This window comes from Podarcis raffonei, chromosome 3 (genome assembly GCF_027172205.1).
Source record: "Podarcis raffonei isolate rPodRaf1 chromosome 3, rPodRaf1.pri, whole genome shotgun sequence".
NCBI classification, from domain to species: domain Eukaryota; kingdom Metazoa; phylum Chordata; class Lepidosauria; order Squamata; family Lacertidae; genus Podarcis; species Podarcis raffonei.
Window position 1 is genome coordinate 108,479,242 of NC_070604.1, and position 17,798 is coordinate 108,497,039.

At 40.5% G+C, this 17,798-nt stretch overlaps 1 protein-coding gene and 1 long non-coding RNA gene across 2 annotated transcripts; both read left to right on the forward strand.

Moving 5' to 3' along the window:
* The first annotated feature begins 300 nt into the window (after window positions 1–300).
* LOC128411310 (heterogeneous nuclear ribonucleoprotein L-like) lies at window positions 301–17,476 on the forward strand. Its single transcript, XM_053383537.1, has 13 exons — window positions 301–781; window positions 5,216–5,334; window positions 5,778–6,015; window positions 7,695–7,791; window positions 8,455–8,540; window positions 8,628–8,700; window positions 12,370–12,441; window positions 13,768–13,985; window positions 14,225–14,346; window positions 14,700–14,901; window positions 15,753–15,810; window positions 15,904–16,002; window positions 16,751–17,476. The coding sequence occupies exons 1-13, from the start codon at window positions 602–604 to the stop codon at window positions 16,804–16,806; spliced, it is 1,620 nt and encodes a 539-aa protein (XP_053239512.1). The 5' UTR covers window positions 301–601; the 3' UTR covers window positions 16,807–17,476.
* LOC128411315 (uncharacterized) lies at window positions 8,707–9,590 on the forward strand. Its single transcript, XR_008329755.1, has 2 exons — window positions 8,707–9,371; window positions 9,418–9,590. It is a non-coding gene; the product is annotated as an uncharacterized LOC128411315 (long non-coding RNA).
* Window positions 17,477–17,798: the final 322 nt, after the last annotated feature.

Genomic DNA, 17,798 nt, shown 5'->3' on the forward strand with positions numbered 1-17,798 from the left:
CTCAGTTGTCCTCTTCCAGACCGCTTTGGCGGGAACCGTCCTTCGCCACCAGACGCTCATACACAAAGCCTGCCTTCACCGCAACGCGCGCCCGTTGTGACCGTTGGCCATAGTAACGGCGAGGGCACGCATGCGCGCGCGGCTGCGTCTCCCTCGCGCTTCTCTCTCCCGTCGAGGAATAAAGGGAATCCAGCGGCAGACTCTGGAACGGGAGTTGGGAACGAGAGAGGGATAGAGCGAGACATACGGGGGTGGGGTGGGGGAGAGAACAGGGCTTTCATCTAGCCGTGACGGGCGTCTCATTTGTCCAGTCGCGTGTCCCCTATCTTCTGAGAAGCTTCTCCGTCAGCCAATCACGGACTTCCAGCTTACAGGTCTTTCCAATCGCAGAACAGTACCTGCGCTGCCCTTCCCGCCCTCCGTTCCCCGCCCCTTTGCGTGCGTTATAGCGGCGGTCTTCTCTGAGGAGAATCGCTCGCGAGCATCACCGGCGCGGGCCTGTTCCGTCGGCCTCTTCGCCTGTCTTTGCGCGCCACTCGCGGAGCCCCGAGGGTCCCGTATCCTCCCTCACCTCCACTTTGCCGGGGCCGCCGCCGCCGCCATGTCCTCGCCGTCTTCTGGGGAGCAGTACGAGGAGGAGGAGGACGGCGCCTACGAGAGCCAGGCCAAGCGGCTGAAGCCCAGCGCCGCCGCCGAGGAGGGCGAGATCGAGTACGGGGCTGAGGAGGGCGAGAGCCGCAGGGAGAAGGCCGCCCCTCGCGCCGGGGGCTTCTCCGGAGGGGTAAGCAGGGCCGCCCTCTTATAGTCCCGACGCGCTGGGAGCGAACGGTGGGTGGAGAAGACCCTCGTCAGCCGGAGCCGAGGTGCGCCTACTCGGGAGTATATCTCCTGCGCGCCTTACTCCCAAGTCGGCGTGTGTAGCGCCGGGAGCGTAATGCTTATACCCGCAAATTGAAGAGGGTTTAATAAAAAAAAATCATAAAAAGGAGAATCCCAAGTATTTCTACTAAGTTTTGTTCCTTATTAACCTTACGCATTTTCGTGTTTTCATATTAACCTCCTTGAGATCCTGGGGTGAACGGTGGTGTAAAAAATTAATAATAATAATAAGCGTGCATGTGGGAAGAGATCTGGGCATGTTCCAGAAGGATTAGTCTGTTATGGCAAACGACATTTTAAGGTACGACACTTTTGTGTTGTTTTTTTCAATGTCAACTTGTGGAAGAAGAAGATTTAATGAGCCGGAGAGACCCCTTCGTTGGATGCATCGTGGGGTTTGCCACCAGCCGACTGAGGATGCGTAGCTCCGCTTTTGTCCATCAAAGGATTTATTGTGCGGGAGGCAAAAAAAATTCTCTTGGCTTCCTCTAATAAAACAACGGGGAGAGGGAGGTGTGTTTTTCCATTGTTCACTTTTCTGAAGGCAGTTTGTTCTTACATCCCTGAATTGGGTTGTATTTATAACTTCGGCTTACATCTACCCCCCCCCCCCCCGAAATGCGGGGAGAGAGAATTGTGGGTGGAAACTGAGTATTGCAACCTCCTTTCCTCCATATGTGTACATATTCACATGTTTTCATCCCTTAATGAGATAAGTAAGCTGTGTGCGCAGGGTGCGGGGAATGATGACCATCTGTGTCCTTCCATTGCAATAAAGAATAGTATGTTTCATTGGAGGGGCTCTGGCGTCCATGGCTTTTTTTCACAGAGAGCCCTGCAGCGTTTGGCAGGGAATGTATTTGTTCTCTCCGTGTGCGTCATACCCGTCAAGCATAGGAACTACACTACAGAGAAAAGAGCCAGAGGGCTTTTGTCCTTTATTAAACAGTTGATCAGCAGTTGGAACAAATAAACCTAAGGAGATTGTGGAAGCTTGGACATTCTTAAGAAGAGACTGGACCTGTATCTTTAGGGGAAAATCCAGTATTGTAGGATAAACCTCTGTTAGGGGCAGGATAATTGCATTTGGATCATTTGGATTAGCACATTTTTATTAATTGATAAATAACATTGAAATAATCCAATTTGTTGGGCATGTATTTGATGTCTGTTATGGTCTGAATTCTTCACAGCCAAATTTAAACTCCCATTTCCCCATGTACAACCAAGGCAGCACAAATAAATTTCTCCGTGTTGAACATTTGTACTGTTACTATAAAAATCCGTTATTGTACTATTATTAGTAAAACTAAGTGTGGAATTTTCAGTCTTCAAAGCCTAAAGCAAGAAGACGCATGTATTGAGAAACATGTAGTGCTATTATAGCTGCTAGTACACAAGGTACTTTTTCATTTATCATTCCAACCTCCCTTTGCAGTATGTTAAATGGAGATAAATTTTCTTTATAAGTTGATTCCACTTCATGCTACAAAGTCAGCTGATCTCTGAAGCTGTTTCACTACATATTGCCATTCCCATTTTGTTCATATTCTGTCTGGCTAAGATCATGCAAAAACATTTGCCAAGTTTATCTCAGATTGGGACAATTCAGTTTTGCACTATAATTGGGGTTTAAGAAAGATGTAATAGAATTTTGTTACATATTATAAGATCCAAGAGCTCCCTTCATAAAAACGTCAAGGCTCCACTTCCTTCCCCCTACTGTCCATATTTTTACAAAAGGTTTGGTTGGCATCTGTTACATATAAATAAAATTGCTGTTATGAGTATTTAATTTTAGAAATTCAGACGGCATTGCATATTTCACTATTGATTAGTTATGTTCAGCTCCTGAGATTTGTGCTGTCTTGTTCAGGAAGCTAAGGCTTGATTATGATCATTCTGCTTAGTTTGTTTGCTATAGAGCCCTGGCCATTATGATGCAGTGTTATTTCATTGGAAAGTGTGCCTCTTGTGGTCTATATGACATCTACCTGGGTTAGAGTCCATGCTTATAGGAAAATTCATGAACAAAAAAAGAGAATACAGTACTAGCATTTTAATTTTATATTGTTATGAGTTTGGGGTGGGAGAAGTAGGCTGTATGCTTGAGCCCCTCTTCTAATTCCTGTATCCAGTACATTCATTTACTGGAATATCCAGGCCAGTCTGGTAGTGGCCCTCTAAGTATGGGTCGTTAAGGTAACAAAGGGAGTGGCTCTGTGTCAGGGGACAAATGGGTAGGCCTCCCTCCCCCAACTGCCTGTTAGTTAAAAATAAAAAGGGTCAGAGTAGAGAGTTGAGTTACATGAGCTAGAAGCTGGAAGCAAAGCTGCAGCCTGCAAAAGCAGAGAGAGAGAGAGAGAGAGAGAGAGAGAGAGAGAGAGAGAGAGAGCGCCATACCTGATTTCTCCTGGAATCCAAGCTGGTGGCTATGGAAGAAGCAAGACCCTCTTGGGGTGTTAATGTTGTGAACTCCTCCATCACATACATGCTCAGGTTGTATATATGTGTTAATAAACCTTATAAGTCACCTCAGTCTCCGCTGTCCCTCATTCCAAAAGAAACATCAACCCTGGGTAAGCACCTGGAACCCCTGGAATCTTACACTGCTCAGAGAATGGGGTAGCATGCAAGGATATGTAGTGTGTTTCAGATAAATCAGCAGGTTATGATGTGGAGAGATATGGCTAATTTAAAATGATTTATGTTGGATGGATGTTTTGGGATACCTTCTTGGTCTGAGAAGTACAGAATTAAAATTATTTGCTGCTACTGTTGTCATTCTGAATTTGACAGTTATTCAAAATACTCCTTGTGAAATGAAAGTTATGAGTTTTCCATTGTTATCTACAGAAAGGACCAATGGAAGCCTTTTTCTAAGCCTGATTGCTGTTCAGATATGGTTTTTCGGGTGGGTGAGTTTATACCTGGATATAGAAGGGTTACCCCCCCCCTTTGTCATGCAATTCCCCTAACAAACTGCAGTTCACCCATTGGAGCCAAGAGGATCCTTATTCAAGCTTAATTGCTCTGTTAGTGTGTGTGAGAGAAGGTGAATGGGGTGGCCCAATTCACTGCTTTGCTTCTCCCCACTGCAGACATGTGGTCCCCAAAAGTTAGGGAATGCAACCCTCAGTCTTAAAATGATTCTTCCTCCTACTCTAGTGATACTTGTGGAGCAGATTTTGCAGTCCTTCAAAATTAGACTGCTAGGTATGCCTGCCTTCTCTTTAAATGTTACCATTTTTAATTTGGGTTTTTTGGTACATACTGCTTTGGAGCATATGTCCTCTCCCTCGGCAGGAGCGTACGTCTTCTCTGATACTTTAAAAGGAAAAGCAAGCTGTATTGATGCTGTTCTACTTACCATGCATGTTATGGGGATGGAGCAGTGTTAGAAACTGGGATATGAATGCTATGAGCTAAATGGCACCTTAAACCTAGGTTACGGGCACAACAGCGGAATGTTTAGGTGTGCTTTTTTAATAACAAGAATACAAAGCTGAAAATGAATGAAGTGCAGCTAAAATCTTATATTCATTTTTCACATGGTCTAGTCCTCATCTGAAGACTGCAAAAAACACAGCCATGTTTTCCCTACCTGCCCCCCTAATATTCTTAAGAGGGCCTCTTCTCCAGTCTTCAGAGTATGACTGGATATGGGGAGGCAGAAAAAAGTCCTCCTTTCCTTCTACTCTGCAGTTTTAATCTGAATCTTAGACGCAGTACTGTGCCTGGAGGTCAGAAACTGCTTGTGCAAATGAAATTCCTTGCTGCAAAATGTGCCTAGAACAATGGGAATTTTGAATGCTAGGATAGACTATGGGAACTAGATCTTGACCAGTACTACTCAAGCACTAAGAATAAAATTCAGGGCTTTTTCCTCATCTGGAAAAGCTCAAACTCCTACAACTCAGTCCTACAAATATCTATTCAAAAGTCCTGTTGAATTTGATAGGGCTAAAAGGTATAGGTTTACAGCCTTACAGTCATGGACTTGCAAACTACCTATGACACATTATCCTAAACGTGTGGTTTTGTGCTATAAGCAGGGGTGAGCCTCGGGATGGAGGAGTTTGGAAAGTTTTGCTTTCCTTTAGCTGCAGTCTGTTTTCTGGTGTAACATAGTTAACGTTAACAATGTTAACATGTCATGGTTTCTGAAGCTGGCTTGTTAAATTAAGCAAAGTTAATGCTAATTACAGTTTCTAGTTTACACTAGGGTTACATTTTGGCGAGTATAAACTTGATGGTTACTTTGTCAGTTAACCATCTATAATACTTTTTTTATATTGAAATTGGAAAAATAAAGTCTATTGCTCTCTTTTGCTAGGATGCTGGTGGAAGTCATCACAAAGTTTCTGTTTCTCCTGTGGTCCATGTCCGAGGGCTCTGTGAATCAGTTGTGGAGGCAGATCTTGTGGAGGCGCTTGAAAAATTTGGAACCATATGGTATGTTTACTATATATTATATCTTCAGTGAATCGAAACGAACTTTGTAATGCATTTAAAAATGACTTCTTCAAGGCCTGTACTGGTACTCCTAAATTGAAGCATAAGCCTCAAGTCTTGGAATTACCAAATCCTTCAGAAGTTAATTCTGAAGCAAATCATTGTGCTCATTTCCATATGGAAGCTGGGTAAGAGAACACTCTATTTCTGTGCTTCTACATTAGATATTTATATACCTTGGCTGCCAACTTGGCCTATTGTTACATGGACACATGTGCTGTAGATTTCAAACAAACCTCCATGGATTTTAAGAAATGTAGGAGATTTTATTTGAGTTTGCAATAGTAATTGTTATTGTAAAGTTTTTTAAGATCAGTTGTAACTTAATGATCTAATGATGGCCTTAAATGATGGTGCATTAACAGTTATTGTTTTTCCTGCAGCTATGTGATGATGATGCCATTTAAACGCCAGGCTTTGGTAGAATTTGAGGATATTGAAAGTGCCAAAAAATGTGTGACATTTGCAGCAGATGAACCGGTATATATAGCTGGGCAACAAGCATTTTTCAATTACTCTACAAGCAAAAGAATTACCCGTCCTGGAAACACAGACGACCCCTCGGGTGGGAACAAAGTTCTGCTCTTATCAATTCAGAACCCTCTTTATCCAATTACAGTGGTATGTCTTAATCTCAAGCATAACTTTAAGTGACTTCAATGCATGATATTTTCCTTTCGAAGAGTTTTCTTTCTGTCTCCTATCTTGCTCTGATAAACTCTCAGACCCCTTGTTTGCATTGAATGTTAATCTGAACCACAGCTTAGCATGAATGAGCAAATATGCAGACTCCCAGAGAGGAGATTGTGGCTGTGGCTGTTTTGCTTCCTCTCTATGCCATGGTTTTGCTCATCCTGTCATCCAAACCTGGGTTTGTAGTTTAGTACTCCCTGGACAAACCACAAGCTGTAACCAAGCACTGTTCTATAGGTTGCAGCTTGTCTGGGAGGACTAAACCATGAACCCATGTTTGAACAACTCAGCGGCAGCAGAACAACAACAACCAGAAGGGAAGCAAAGCGGCTACAGTCTTCTATACAGGGGTCTGTATGTTAGCTTGTTCATAGAATCGTAGTGTTGAAAGAGACCACAAGGGTCATCTAGTCCAACCCCTGGAATGCAGGATACTTTCGCTCAACATGGGGCTCAAACCCATGACCCCGAGATTAAGATTCTCATGCTAACCCATGGTTTGGCTTTGTTGAGTGTCAACGAGGTCATATACTTTAATCTTATAATGCAAATGAAAGCATCCACACAGATCTGTACATGTTACTCTTTATTTGTCCCATGCAAACAAACAGTTGGGGAAGGTATTATTTCATTCAACAGAGATCTGTGCAGCAGAAGAGTTACTTTGGCTAGATAATTGTTTGGTTCTAATCTAAAGTCTGTGGCGAATGCTTTTGTACTCAACCAGCCCGTAATAGGAAGGAAAAAGGAAGACAATGAAATTGCTTCCTATTCAGCAACATCTCACTACTTGTGTTTTTGCTTGGAACTGCCAATCACTTACATTTCTTTACATTATTCCAATTTTACTTGTCATTGGTTCCTGATTTGTACACTATAGTTGTACTTGTCTTAACGGAAATCATATGATACAGTTTTAAATTATAGTATAGTATTTTAAAAATGTCTTTAATTTAGTCAAATTATTCAAAGACAAAAACTCAATGCAATATTCTGTAAACTAGTATATTTGTATCTTGTCCCAGATCACCCTTCTTTTAAACATATAGGGCAGTTGTGTATGCACCATGATTCATAGAGTCATACTATCTTTGTGTAATGAATAGCATTACCCTAGCACTTTGGTAAAATTCTTATGTTCATTGGTATTTTTAAGGTCTTGGGTTTTAGGGGCTACGTTTGAGTGAGCTTTTCCCATTGTTTACATTCTGCTTATTCCCAATTTATAAATGGTATATAGTATAAATTAAAAATTATTTAAGGACACAAAAACTTTGGCAATCTAAGTAGTTGTTTGAAGCACATAGAGATAAAACCGAATTTAGGCTTACTGTTTTGATGATAAACTATAGCTAGAACGTTTCTCTACTTTTCTCTTACAGTTATCATATCCTTGCATTCCCTATGTAGTTATATATCTGTCACTGGGATAAATTTCTTGATCTATGTTTAGTACACAAGTGACTTCCTCTAAAAAAAAATTAGGTCCAACCTTTACCTGCTTAAAGGAGGCGATTTTGTTATTGTGTGCTAATAACATTTTGAATAGTATTTGCCAAGTATAGCTTCAAATGCGGTATCTGAATATTTCCCTCATTCTTCTGTAGGACGTTTTGTATACAGTGTGCAACCCTGTGGGAAAAGTACAGCGTATTGTCATATTCAAGAGGAACGGAATACAAGCCATGGTTGAATATCCTTTTTGTGGTGACCTGTGTGTATATGCTTCGGAAGATTATGTTCTAGGGATTTCACAGTGGCCTCAATAAGGGGAAGTGTTACTCTCATGTTAATCCTGTCAGGCAAACAACTGTGCTAGAGAACTAGTGAACTCATCTCTGCATATCATCCACCCTCTGGCTTCTATCCCATGGTGAGGGCAGTGTAGACTATTACCTAAACTGGGGGTGGAAAGCTTGTGATCCTCTAGATAGTGTTCGAGTGCTGCTCCAGTCATGCCCCATCACTGGCCATGCTGACTGCAGTTAATGACTAGAGGAAATCCAACATTTGCTGGAGGGCCACGGGTTTTCCACCCCATGTCTGTTCATATTTGACAATGTAAAGATTTTAATGTAGTGCTCATAGCAAGCACACTGCTCATATACTAGTCCTGTTTTAAAGTTGAACACATTTTGGAAATTACATATTTGAAAAGGTCATATATGCTATTTTAACCGATAGGGTTGATTTCATGTCCTTCATGTATTAGTCATTGACTCATACATAAAATTGGTGTTTCTGCATGTGCAACTTCTAGATCTATTATGTTGTGGCCTAAATTAGCTTAACTTGTGGCTGCTTGTTTTCTTGGCGGGGGGCACCGATTTAAATAACAATCCTTAACATAAATCAAGTTTGAATCAGTTCTTTGTGCTCAGAAGGCAAAAGCAGCACTCAACGGCGCAGATATATATGCAGGATGTTGTACACTAAAAATTGAATATGCAAGGGTAATGATCATACTTTCTTCAGCTTCTAAACTGTTTTTTGGGAGGAAAGCAATGATTAAGACTTGCTGTTTGTTTCTCTTTTAACAGCCAACTCGACTTAATGTCATTCGAAATGACAATGATAGTTGGGACTATACAAAACCATATCTGGGCAGACGAGGTAAGTGTTTTGGTAACTGTACTAAATGTGCATTTAAATATATACATATATGCAGTTAGCTTGTCTAATGTGTTAGTCACTTCAAGCCAGGTATTTCTGATGCAGCTCTTGTAATAGGCCTCCTGACCTGTAATCCTGGAAAAGAATAACTCAACATTATTGCCCCCTGCTGGTTCCTATTGAGCTATTTAACAAGGAGCCCACACATGCAAGCATGCTTGCAGTACAAGGACTTGCATTTCTCCAAGCAGCTCTCACTCTTTGGAGGAGAGGACACTGATGCAGACTTTCCTTACAAACTACAAACTTGCACACTGCTTCTCCACGGGAAGGATTTTCCTCACTTGTTGGACAAGGCATTAAGAAGGATAGAGGACTCCAGCAGGCTGACTCTACACTTCATCATGCACCACATCGGCATCATCAACAGGCCCTCTGAAAAACCTCAGACTTGCAACTCACCTTGACTGCATACTGCATGCACCATCACCACAAGCATATCAAGGAGGACCACTTACAGCACTTCTGGTTTGCATGGCACGAAAATACCATGGTAGACTGTACCCATTCTAAACCAGTTTGCATGTGTTTCCAATCTTATGTCCCTTTAAAATTACCGTTGTAGAATGAAACATCATAAAATGGAAGATCCAAACTCTTGTTTCTCTCCTGTACATTGCGGTAACTTTCTTTCTCATATGTAAGAGAAAATTGAAGTTAGGTTTTCCAGTGTAAATGCTTTCTAAAGGACTTCACTTACTTTAAAGATTAATTGAAATTTTGCTGTATGCTGTCAAGTCCCCTCAAGCACCAGTATTTGACACAAGGTCTAATTTGTCTAAGCATTTTTACTGCAAAGGCTAGTTTGAATAACAACTGCATGGAAATGTTTTTTTTTAAAAAGCTATGTAGTTTGACTTCTGTAAATGTTCTTTGTAACTGAATGATTTGTGTATAATTTGCTGTAATGTACCTTTTGAAAATCTAGGCATTTATAACATGGAGGTGGGAACTTACCTTACCAAGGTAGAGTATCTTCTAAATTTTAAACATAGTGAAGGTTTCAACTTTCCTTTTAATTATTGCTGAAAGGTTTTTTTTACTGGTAGTGCTTTGGCTTGTAAAAATGTATTTTTTAAAGGTTAGGGCTTGGACATGCAGAATTAAGTGTTTGTAAAAGGTTAATAAGGGGGCTGCAGTATTGGTTAGCAGATTGTCCACCTGCAGTGCATTACATTAAAAGCTCACATTCCTCCTCCCCCAAACTACCAAACTGGGAAGTCACTGAGTTACCTTGGGCAATTCAGGTGTTAATTTTCTGAAATACATAGATACTATTCAAGCAACTGGCAGGCATGCAGTTCACACAGTATTTATGAACAGTGCCTTACCCCAGAATATTAAACGATGTGAAATGAGAAATATTGGAAGAAAACAAAGCAGTGCTTCCAAGTGTGTGGCAATGTTCATTGGGATTTTTATTTTATTTCACCAGCAAATTCGATGTCCTATTGCAAACTGCTTTTGAAAGTGTTCTCGGTTGCCATGTACTGGAGGGGCTCCTCTTTTGCAGGGGGCGTAGTGTAAGATTCCCTTGGACATAGGGAAGTTGTGTGGCTCTTGTACTCAAGTAGAGTTTCATGCAGAAAGAGAGCTAGATATACTGTTCATAGCTCATTTTCTAGGGAATCTGTAGTCCTCCAGATTGTGTTGGACTCCCAAGTCCCATCAACCACCACCAACATTGCCAGTAGTCAGGGAAGATAGGAGTTGTAGTCGAACAACATCCAAAGGGCCATAGATACCCCATCCTTGTCCTAGACAAGAAGTGATGGAGGGGAACAGAGATACAGATAGTCCTTTCTCCAAACAGGATTGCAGTTTTGAGAGTTAAACAATATATAGAATCTGTTATCAGCAATAGCCGTAATAATACAGCACAGGGTGTGCTTGAGACATTTCCTTTTAGTGTTGTGAGGAGCATACTGATTGATAAGGAATGAGTAGCTTCGTCAGCTTGCGATGTAGTACTCACTGAGTTTCTTGGCATTCTTACAAGAGTGGTCTACACAAAAGTGTCCTTGTGATGGGCTGCTTTACATGCATTCTTCAAACCATTTAGGTTGTTGTCTGTTTCTCTCCCCACGGCCAACCAGTTTGCAAGATTCTGGCTTCAGGGAGAATGTTCTTTACAAAGCAGGCTTCGGTTCTGGTTTCTTCAGACTGGAAACTGTGCCCCAGTTTAGTGTTTAAAATTTAAAGCAGGAGATTTTAACTGGTGGCTGTATTAATTTATTTTACATTTTGCATCCTAGGCTTTTCTGTTAGGTGTCAGGTGGAAAAGATTGGTTTTATTCAAGGGTACCCACTGATCTTCAGAACTTGGCGGTTTGAAATGAAATTTTTCATTTCCCAAGCTGAAGACTGCCATTGCATCTTACTCAAACATGTAATTCTGGTGGCTGATATTTGCTACTTCCGTTGTACAAAAATTCTGTCGTCTTATGTAACTTCAGGGCTGAATAATATGGCTAATATGTGAGATGAATAGCACTTCCATGTCGGATAGCACATGCTGAAATCCGTGGAAGTTGCTTTCTAGTAATGGGTTTGTGTTCTGGGTGCCACAACCTCTCTTTACTCTCCCACTATCAAAATCAAATTATTATACGACTGTCTAATTCCTTGATTTAACCTAGGTTGTTTTAGCAGTCTCAAACATTGGAAACAAACTTGAAATATTGTGCATTATCCACACTGAGATAGAACTGTTTGCTACTTCAGCTGGATATTTCTCATTTCCCATTGCACAATCAGTTGAGGTATTGGAGCTTCAGATTGCCTAATGAAAAGAAGCAGTGAAAGTTAAAGCTAACTGTTGCTTGTTCTTGTAATGCAGTTTTACTTGATTATTGCAAATAATTACTTTAGGTGGTTTACTGCTTTTATCCAGTACTGTTGACCCCTTGGTTAACTTTACATTCTTGTATAAAATGCGACTTGTTGAAAGAATGTTTCCTTGTTAAAAGTGCTTATAATAGTGCGATTTTTCAGTATTGCAATTCTACAATAGACTGTATTAGTAGTATAGTAATGTGTAGTCTTCTCAGCACTTGGTTGTTGATATGATTATGTATGTACACAAATATGGTACTCTCTGTTTACTGATCATGAAACCATGTAATACAGGTTTTTGTTGGCTTATGCTGAAACTTCTTGAAAGAAGCCCACTTTGAAAATGTGTTGCTGTTGAAGCTAATAGTGTGATTCAGGTACTGTCCTTTGATTGTACTGCATTTAGAACTTGTTTTTATGAGAGTTATAGGCAATTTGTACTGCGGTATTGTGTGGTGTTAAGAGAATTGTCCAGGCTTCTTAGGTTTAAAATGTCAAATCTTTTCAAACACAATATTCTCAAGCGAACAATAGTTTTGGTATCTGACAACTGTGTTTTGTGCTGGAGCAAATCAACTTAAAACAGTTAGTTTACAGTATGCAAAGAAAATCTTAAAAGTACCGTGGATGTATCGGGCTGGCCACTATTGGACCTTTGCTCTGATCCAGCAGGGTTCTTAACCAGAAAATACTCCCCTCTGTCCTTACTGGTGAAGTTCCACTATCTTTAAGCAGGAGTTGCTTTTGTTTAATAATGCTTTTTTTCCTCTTTAGATAGAGGGAAAGGCCGCCAGAGGCAAGCTATTTTGGGAGAACACCCTTCATCCTTTAGGCATGATGGCTATGGTAAGTTATATGGCTTCCTGTTAAGTTGGAAAATAGGCCAATACAGTTGTAAATGTCTTGCTTCACTATTCAGGCACCAGTTCCCACATTTGTCTAGCTGCCCTCATTGTGCCACCTGAACCAGCTTGCTTTGCCTTAGTGCAGGGTGGGGAACCCCATGCCCAGGGGTCAGATTTGGCTCTCCAGGCCTGTTCAATTTATCCACAGAACTCTGGCCAGGCCACTCCACTCGCTGGCTTTGCTTTGCACCCTGCATGTTTATATCTGGCTAGAATATGTCCTTGAACTCTGATGATGCCTCTTTCTTGGCTGGAGGGCTGACAGAGGTGTGGGAGGCTGTGTAGAAACAAGCCTACTGTACAGAGTTAAAATTTACATTTGTTGCTCCACCCACTGTTGCATCTGGCCCTGCCCACAAGGGAATGTGGCCCTTGGATAGGGAGCCTTTCTCATGCCCCAGTGCACTTAGGTATAAAGATGTATTGAGTTTGCATTCTGTTATGGCTACATGGTGCATCCATTTATGACCAGTTTTCATGATCTCATTTTTATTTTTAAATGCCAGTACATTTTTTTTACACAGCTGACTATAAATCAAATTGTCATTCTGTGAGCAAACAAGATTTTTTTGTAAATTGCAGTTAACTTTGACACAGTAGAAAATGAAACATTTCTTAATACTTATCATATTGCACACATAAATCACTTCTAAGACTGAGGTTGAAACTTGCAGTAGCACACTTAGACCACCATCTAACACTTAGGTGTGCTGAAGCTCATTGAAATCAAAACAGTGGAGTCCTTTATTCTTAAGTCTGGCTTGTGGCTTTAGCTCTTTATCCTGTGTTAGTCAACTGATCAACCGACCGCCCCACTCTTCATTCATTATCCGTGTATAAGACCACCCCAAATTTTTGCCTACAATTTTTTTTAGCAAAAATCATCTTATACATGGAAAAATATGGTATATTTTGTTTGCTTGAGTTAACATTCTTGTTTAGATAAACAATGTTTCAGTAGTGGATGTTAAATCTGCATAGCCCATTATAGCAAAACCTAAAACTGGCAGCTGCTGCTTCTTTTTATTAAAGATTTTCTTGATTTACAAAAGTGTGTGCAATGCCTTTCTCTCGTTTATATTTTTTCCCCATGTAACATTTTTACAAATCAGTTTCATTTGTTGAGACATAGGGGAGGGAAAGGGGGAAAGGGGGAGGGGAAGATGGGTAAAACTGGCAGCTTCTGAAACTTGGCAGCTTTAATCTTCATATCAGATCAAATAAATTTTTTCCCAACCAAATTAACTAGACAGTACTTTCTCTTTAGGATCGCATGGTCCACTGTTACCATTACCGAGCCGATACCGAATGGCATCTCGGGATACTCCAGAACTTGTTGCTTACCCACTTCCTCAGGCTTCCTCATCTTACATGCATGGGGGCAACCCCTCTGGTTCAGTTGTCATGGTTAGTGGATTGCACCAGCAAAAGATGAACTGCTCAAGAGTTTTCAACTTGTTCTGCTTGTACGGAAATATTGAAAAGGTAAAAGAAAAAGTCTAGGCACATAATAATAATAATAATATTAATAATATAATTTTATTTATACCCCTCCCACCTGGCTGGGTTTCCCCAGCCATTCTTAAACTTAAAAGAATAATGAGCAATTACTGTGAAGAGAAACCGGAGCTACGCGTATTCCAACCAAATTGGAAAATGTCCTAAGTTACCATCCTTTAAACTGTATTGTCTTTTTCTTCCAAAAAAACCCAACAACCCTGCAGGTGAAGTTTATGAAGACTATTCCAGGCACAGCTTTAGTGGAAATGGGTGATGAATATGCTGTTGAAAGAGCAGTCACGCATCTCAATAACGTCAAATTGTTTGGGAAGAGACTTAATGTTTGGTATGTGTGCATTTCATCTTACTACTAAAGCTAAAGCACATCTTTAATGTGTAAGTTGTCTAGCAGTGTATAATACTAAAAATGCTGCTGAATAAAGTGTTGTTTTTTTAAAGAATACTGTTCTTATATGCAAAGAGTAAACTTCATTAATGTAAATACTTCTATTTCGATATCCTTCAATAACTTGACAAATGTCAGTCACTAAAGTGAGACATACAAGTGAAATGTTGATTCTACCTTTGAGTTCATATTTTGTATGTTAAGAAATTTTCTTTGTGAATTCCATAAAAATGATCCCCCCTTTTTTTTACACTCCCCAAAGATGTTCTTAAATATGTACTCTTTATTTGTAGTGTATCCAAACAGCATTCAGTTGTTCCCAGTCAGATATTCGAGCTGGAAGATGGGACAAGCAGTTATAAAGACTTTGCAATGAGCAAGAACAATCGCTTTACCAGTGCGGGTCAAGCTTCCAAGAATATCATTCAGCCACCATCCTGTGTGTTGCATTACTATAATGTTCCACTGTGTGTGACTGAAGAGAGCTTTGTAAAGGTAGGAAGCTGCAGGAATCATAGCTGTTAAAGTGTAATTTAGGTTTCAGATGTCAGTATTTATTAACCCCCTTAAAGTAGACTCCATTTTTTATATCTTAGATCAGTGATGGGGAACTGGATCTGGCCAGTGGGCTGGATCTTGCAGCTACACTCACTACAGGCCAGTTTTGATAGGTGGGCGGAAGCACACACCAGTCAATAATATTACAGGTAGTGCCTATCAAAGTAAAAAGGGGATCGATGTAACCACTGATCAGCTGATGGACAGTTATAGCAATCTCATTTTAAGGTGAATTCCCAGCACCGATTGGCTGAATCTGGTTGGAATGCACCTTCAAAGAGACTTGTTGCCTTATCATAGACTGGTTTGAATTGAGGCCGTCTGCTAAAAAGGAGGGGGAAACCATTTTTGCAAGCGGTTTAAAGGCAAACCATTTTCCGCTCATGGTGCAGTTCCTTTCGAAGGTGCTCTCCCACTGCCATTCAGCTGATTGGCAGTGGAAGTGTGCTTTGCTTCAGTAGCATGACACCATTTATACTGAAACTGCTTGCTAAAATGGAAGAAAAAACCTCTTGTTTTAGCAAGCTATTTTCATGCAGACCACTTCAAAACAGAACACTTGGGTGCACTAGAGAGTGGGGCCCATGCTGGACCTAATGAGCTCTGCAGGCTGGAGGTTTCCTGCTGCTGTCTTAGATGCTTAGATGCTTAAAAAGTAAGTTAATCAACCATTTTGTGCCAAGTATCCTCCTTATCCCAGAAATGTCAGTTTCTGTAGCTTTGAAGTGACATCCTCTAGAATTAGATTGTTGATGTTTAATGAGCATATTTTCACTTTATTGTTCCAGCTGTGTGATGATCATGAAGTTCTGTCTTTTATCAAATACAAAGTATTTGACCCAAAGCGTAAGTGAATATTTGACTTTATTTAAGTGCTCAAAGAAACCTAACTTACTGATGGTGGTGTGAAGCAAACATTTTAAACTCTTGTTTTGACAGCTTCAGCCAAAACGCTTTCTGGTCTGTTGGAGTGGGAATGCAAGACAGATGCAGTGGAAGCCCTTACAGTACTTAATCACTACCAGATAAGAGTCCCCAGTAAGTCACTGTATTGAAACATTCTTAAAGGGTTTTATTGATTTATTTTAAAGAATTTATATGCCATCTCACTAATATAATACCATGACTGTGTGCAATAAAACAATCCAGTACACCAGTGGTGTTCATGGCACCCTGGGGTGCCTTGAATGATGGTCTGGGGTGCTGTGGGCAACACTGGCCTCTGTCAGTGAAGGCCAATGAAGAAAACGTGTAAAATGGTAACTGGTAACTTTCTCTGCCCTAAAGTGAAAGTAAGAGCAGAGGCCTTGATTTACAAGCTCCGTATCCAGTAGTAATTCTTTGTGAGTGATGTCACAGGTAATATCCAATAGCAACTTGGTTAATTTGTGTACCCACATACCATGCAGTGACCACAACAGCAATAGATGTCTTAGGAGAAAACTGTGTTTCCCATCAAGACGATAATGCTATTTAAATGGTCTGATTGTGTGATACTTCTGCATCAGAAGTGCAACTGTGATGGAAGCCATGGGAACAACACCCTATAAAGCCATGGAACTGGTTTCTTAGAAAGACAGTGTTTTCTTTCTAGGGGAAAGGTTTGGTTGAGTTTTGATGCATTATGCACTGGCGTGCTAGAAATAGATTCTAGTATTTTAGTAGCAGTTTTTCACAGTAGTTAAACACTTGCTTAAAGAAATATCTTTTCTCAGACAAACAGACTGACATAAGGCACAAAACCATCCAAAGTGACATTCTTAACAGTTTCCCTTTTTTCTTGCAGATGGCTCTAATCCTTATACCTTGAAGCTTTGCTTCTCTACTTCCTCCCATTTGTAGAGCAGAGGACAGCATGTTAAGGAGCTCCTTCCCTCTTTATTTACACACTTGAAGAAATCGTATGTTGTCTGCAGGCTCTAGGTTTTCTTGTCTCAATCTAACTTAAGTTCATTTTGTTTTATAATGAAAGTGTTTTTACACAACCATTTTCCCGTTGGCTTCTGAAGAGTAGATGACAGTATATTACATAGAGCTTTTTTCACTTGTGTAACGGTTATCTACAGGTGTTTGAACTGCCTTATAGGCAGTATGTGCAAAAAACTGTATACAGCAGACCATAAACACAGTTTCCACACAGCAGTAAAATGTACATTTTCATTTACAATCACTATTTTCCACTTCGGTTTAAATGGGAAGTTGGATTATTATATTGGAATATTAGATGTAAAATTGCTGGTTAATTCTGGTTAAGACTGTATGCGTTGCAACAATTTTAAAAGCAGAACTAAATTTGTAAATCCTTTTCACTTTGATATTTAGTAATATAACTGTCACTGATTTTTAAGAGAAACTTCACAGGAAGAAAGTCCCCCCCCCCCCCAGAATGAATTGAAACTTACTTTAAATAGTGTCTTCTCAGAATAATTTTTCACTCCCATTAGCATGATGTCCTTATTGCTAATCCTAACCTGGAATGTCCTTACAAAAAATAAACACCAACCTGAATGAATACAGTTTCTCATTTGCTTTGTGATGACAGTCTTTGGCACGAAAGGAAACTGTTTATTGTCACAGGATAGTTTTACGTCCTTGTATGAACCAGGCTAGGGAGGAGAGAGACACAAAACAGCAAGGCAGACCCTGGGACCCTGCTGATGTGTAGAGAGAAGCTCACACTTACTCATATCTCCTGCGTGGCTTACTCCCAAGTAGTCGTGTGCAGCACTGGGACCTTAATGCTTCAATTCCTCCCCACCCTTCACAATACACACAGATTGGGGAGGGAACGGGGATTCTTTAAAATATATATATATAGTTTTTCTACTAAGTTT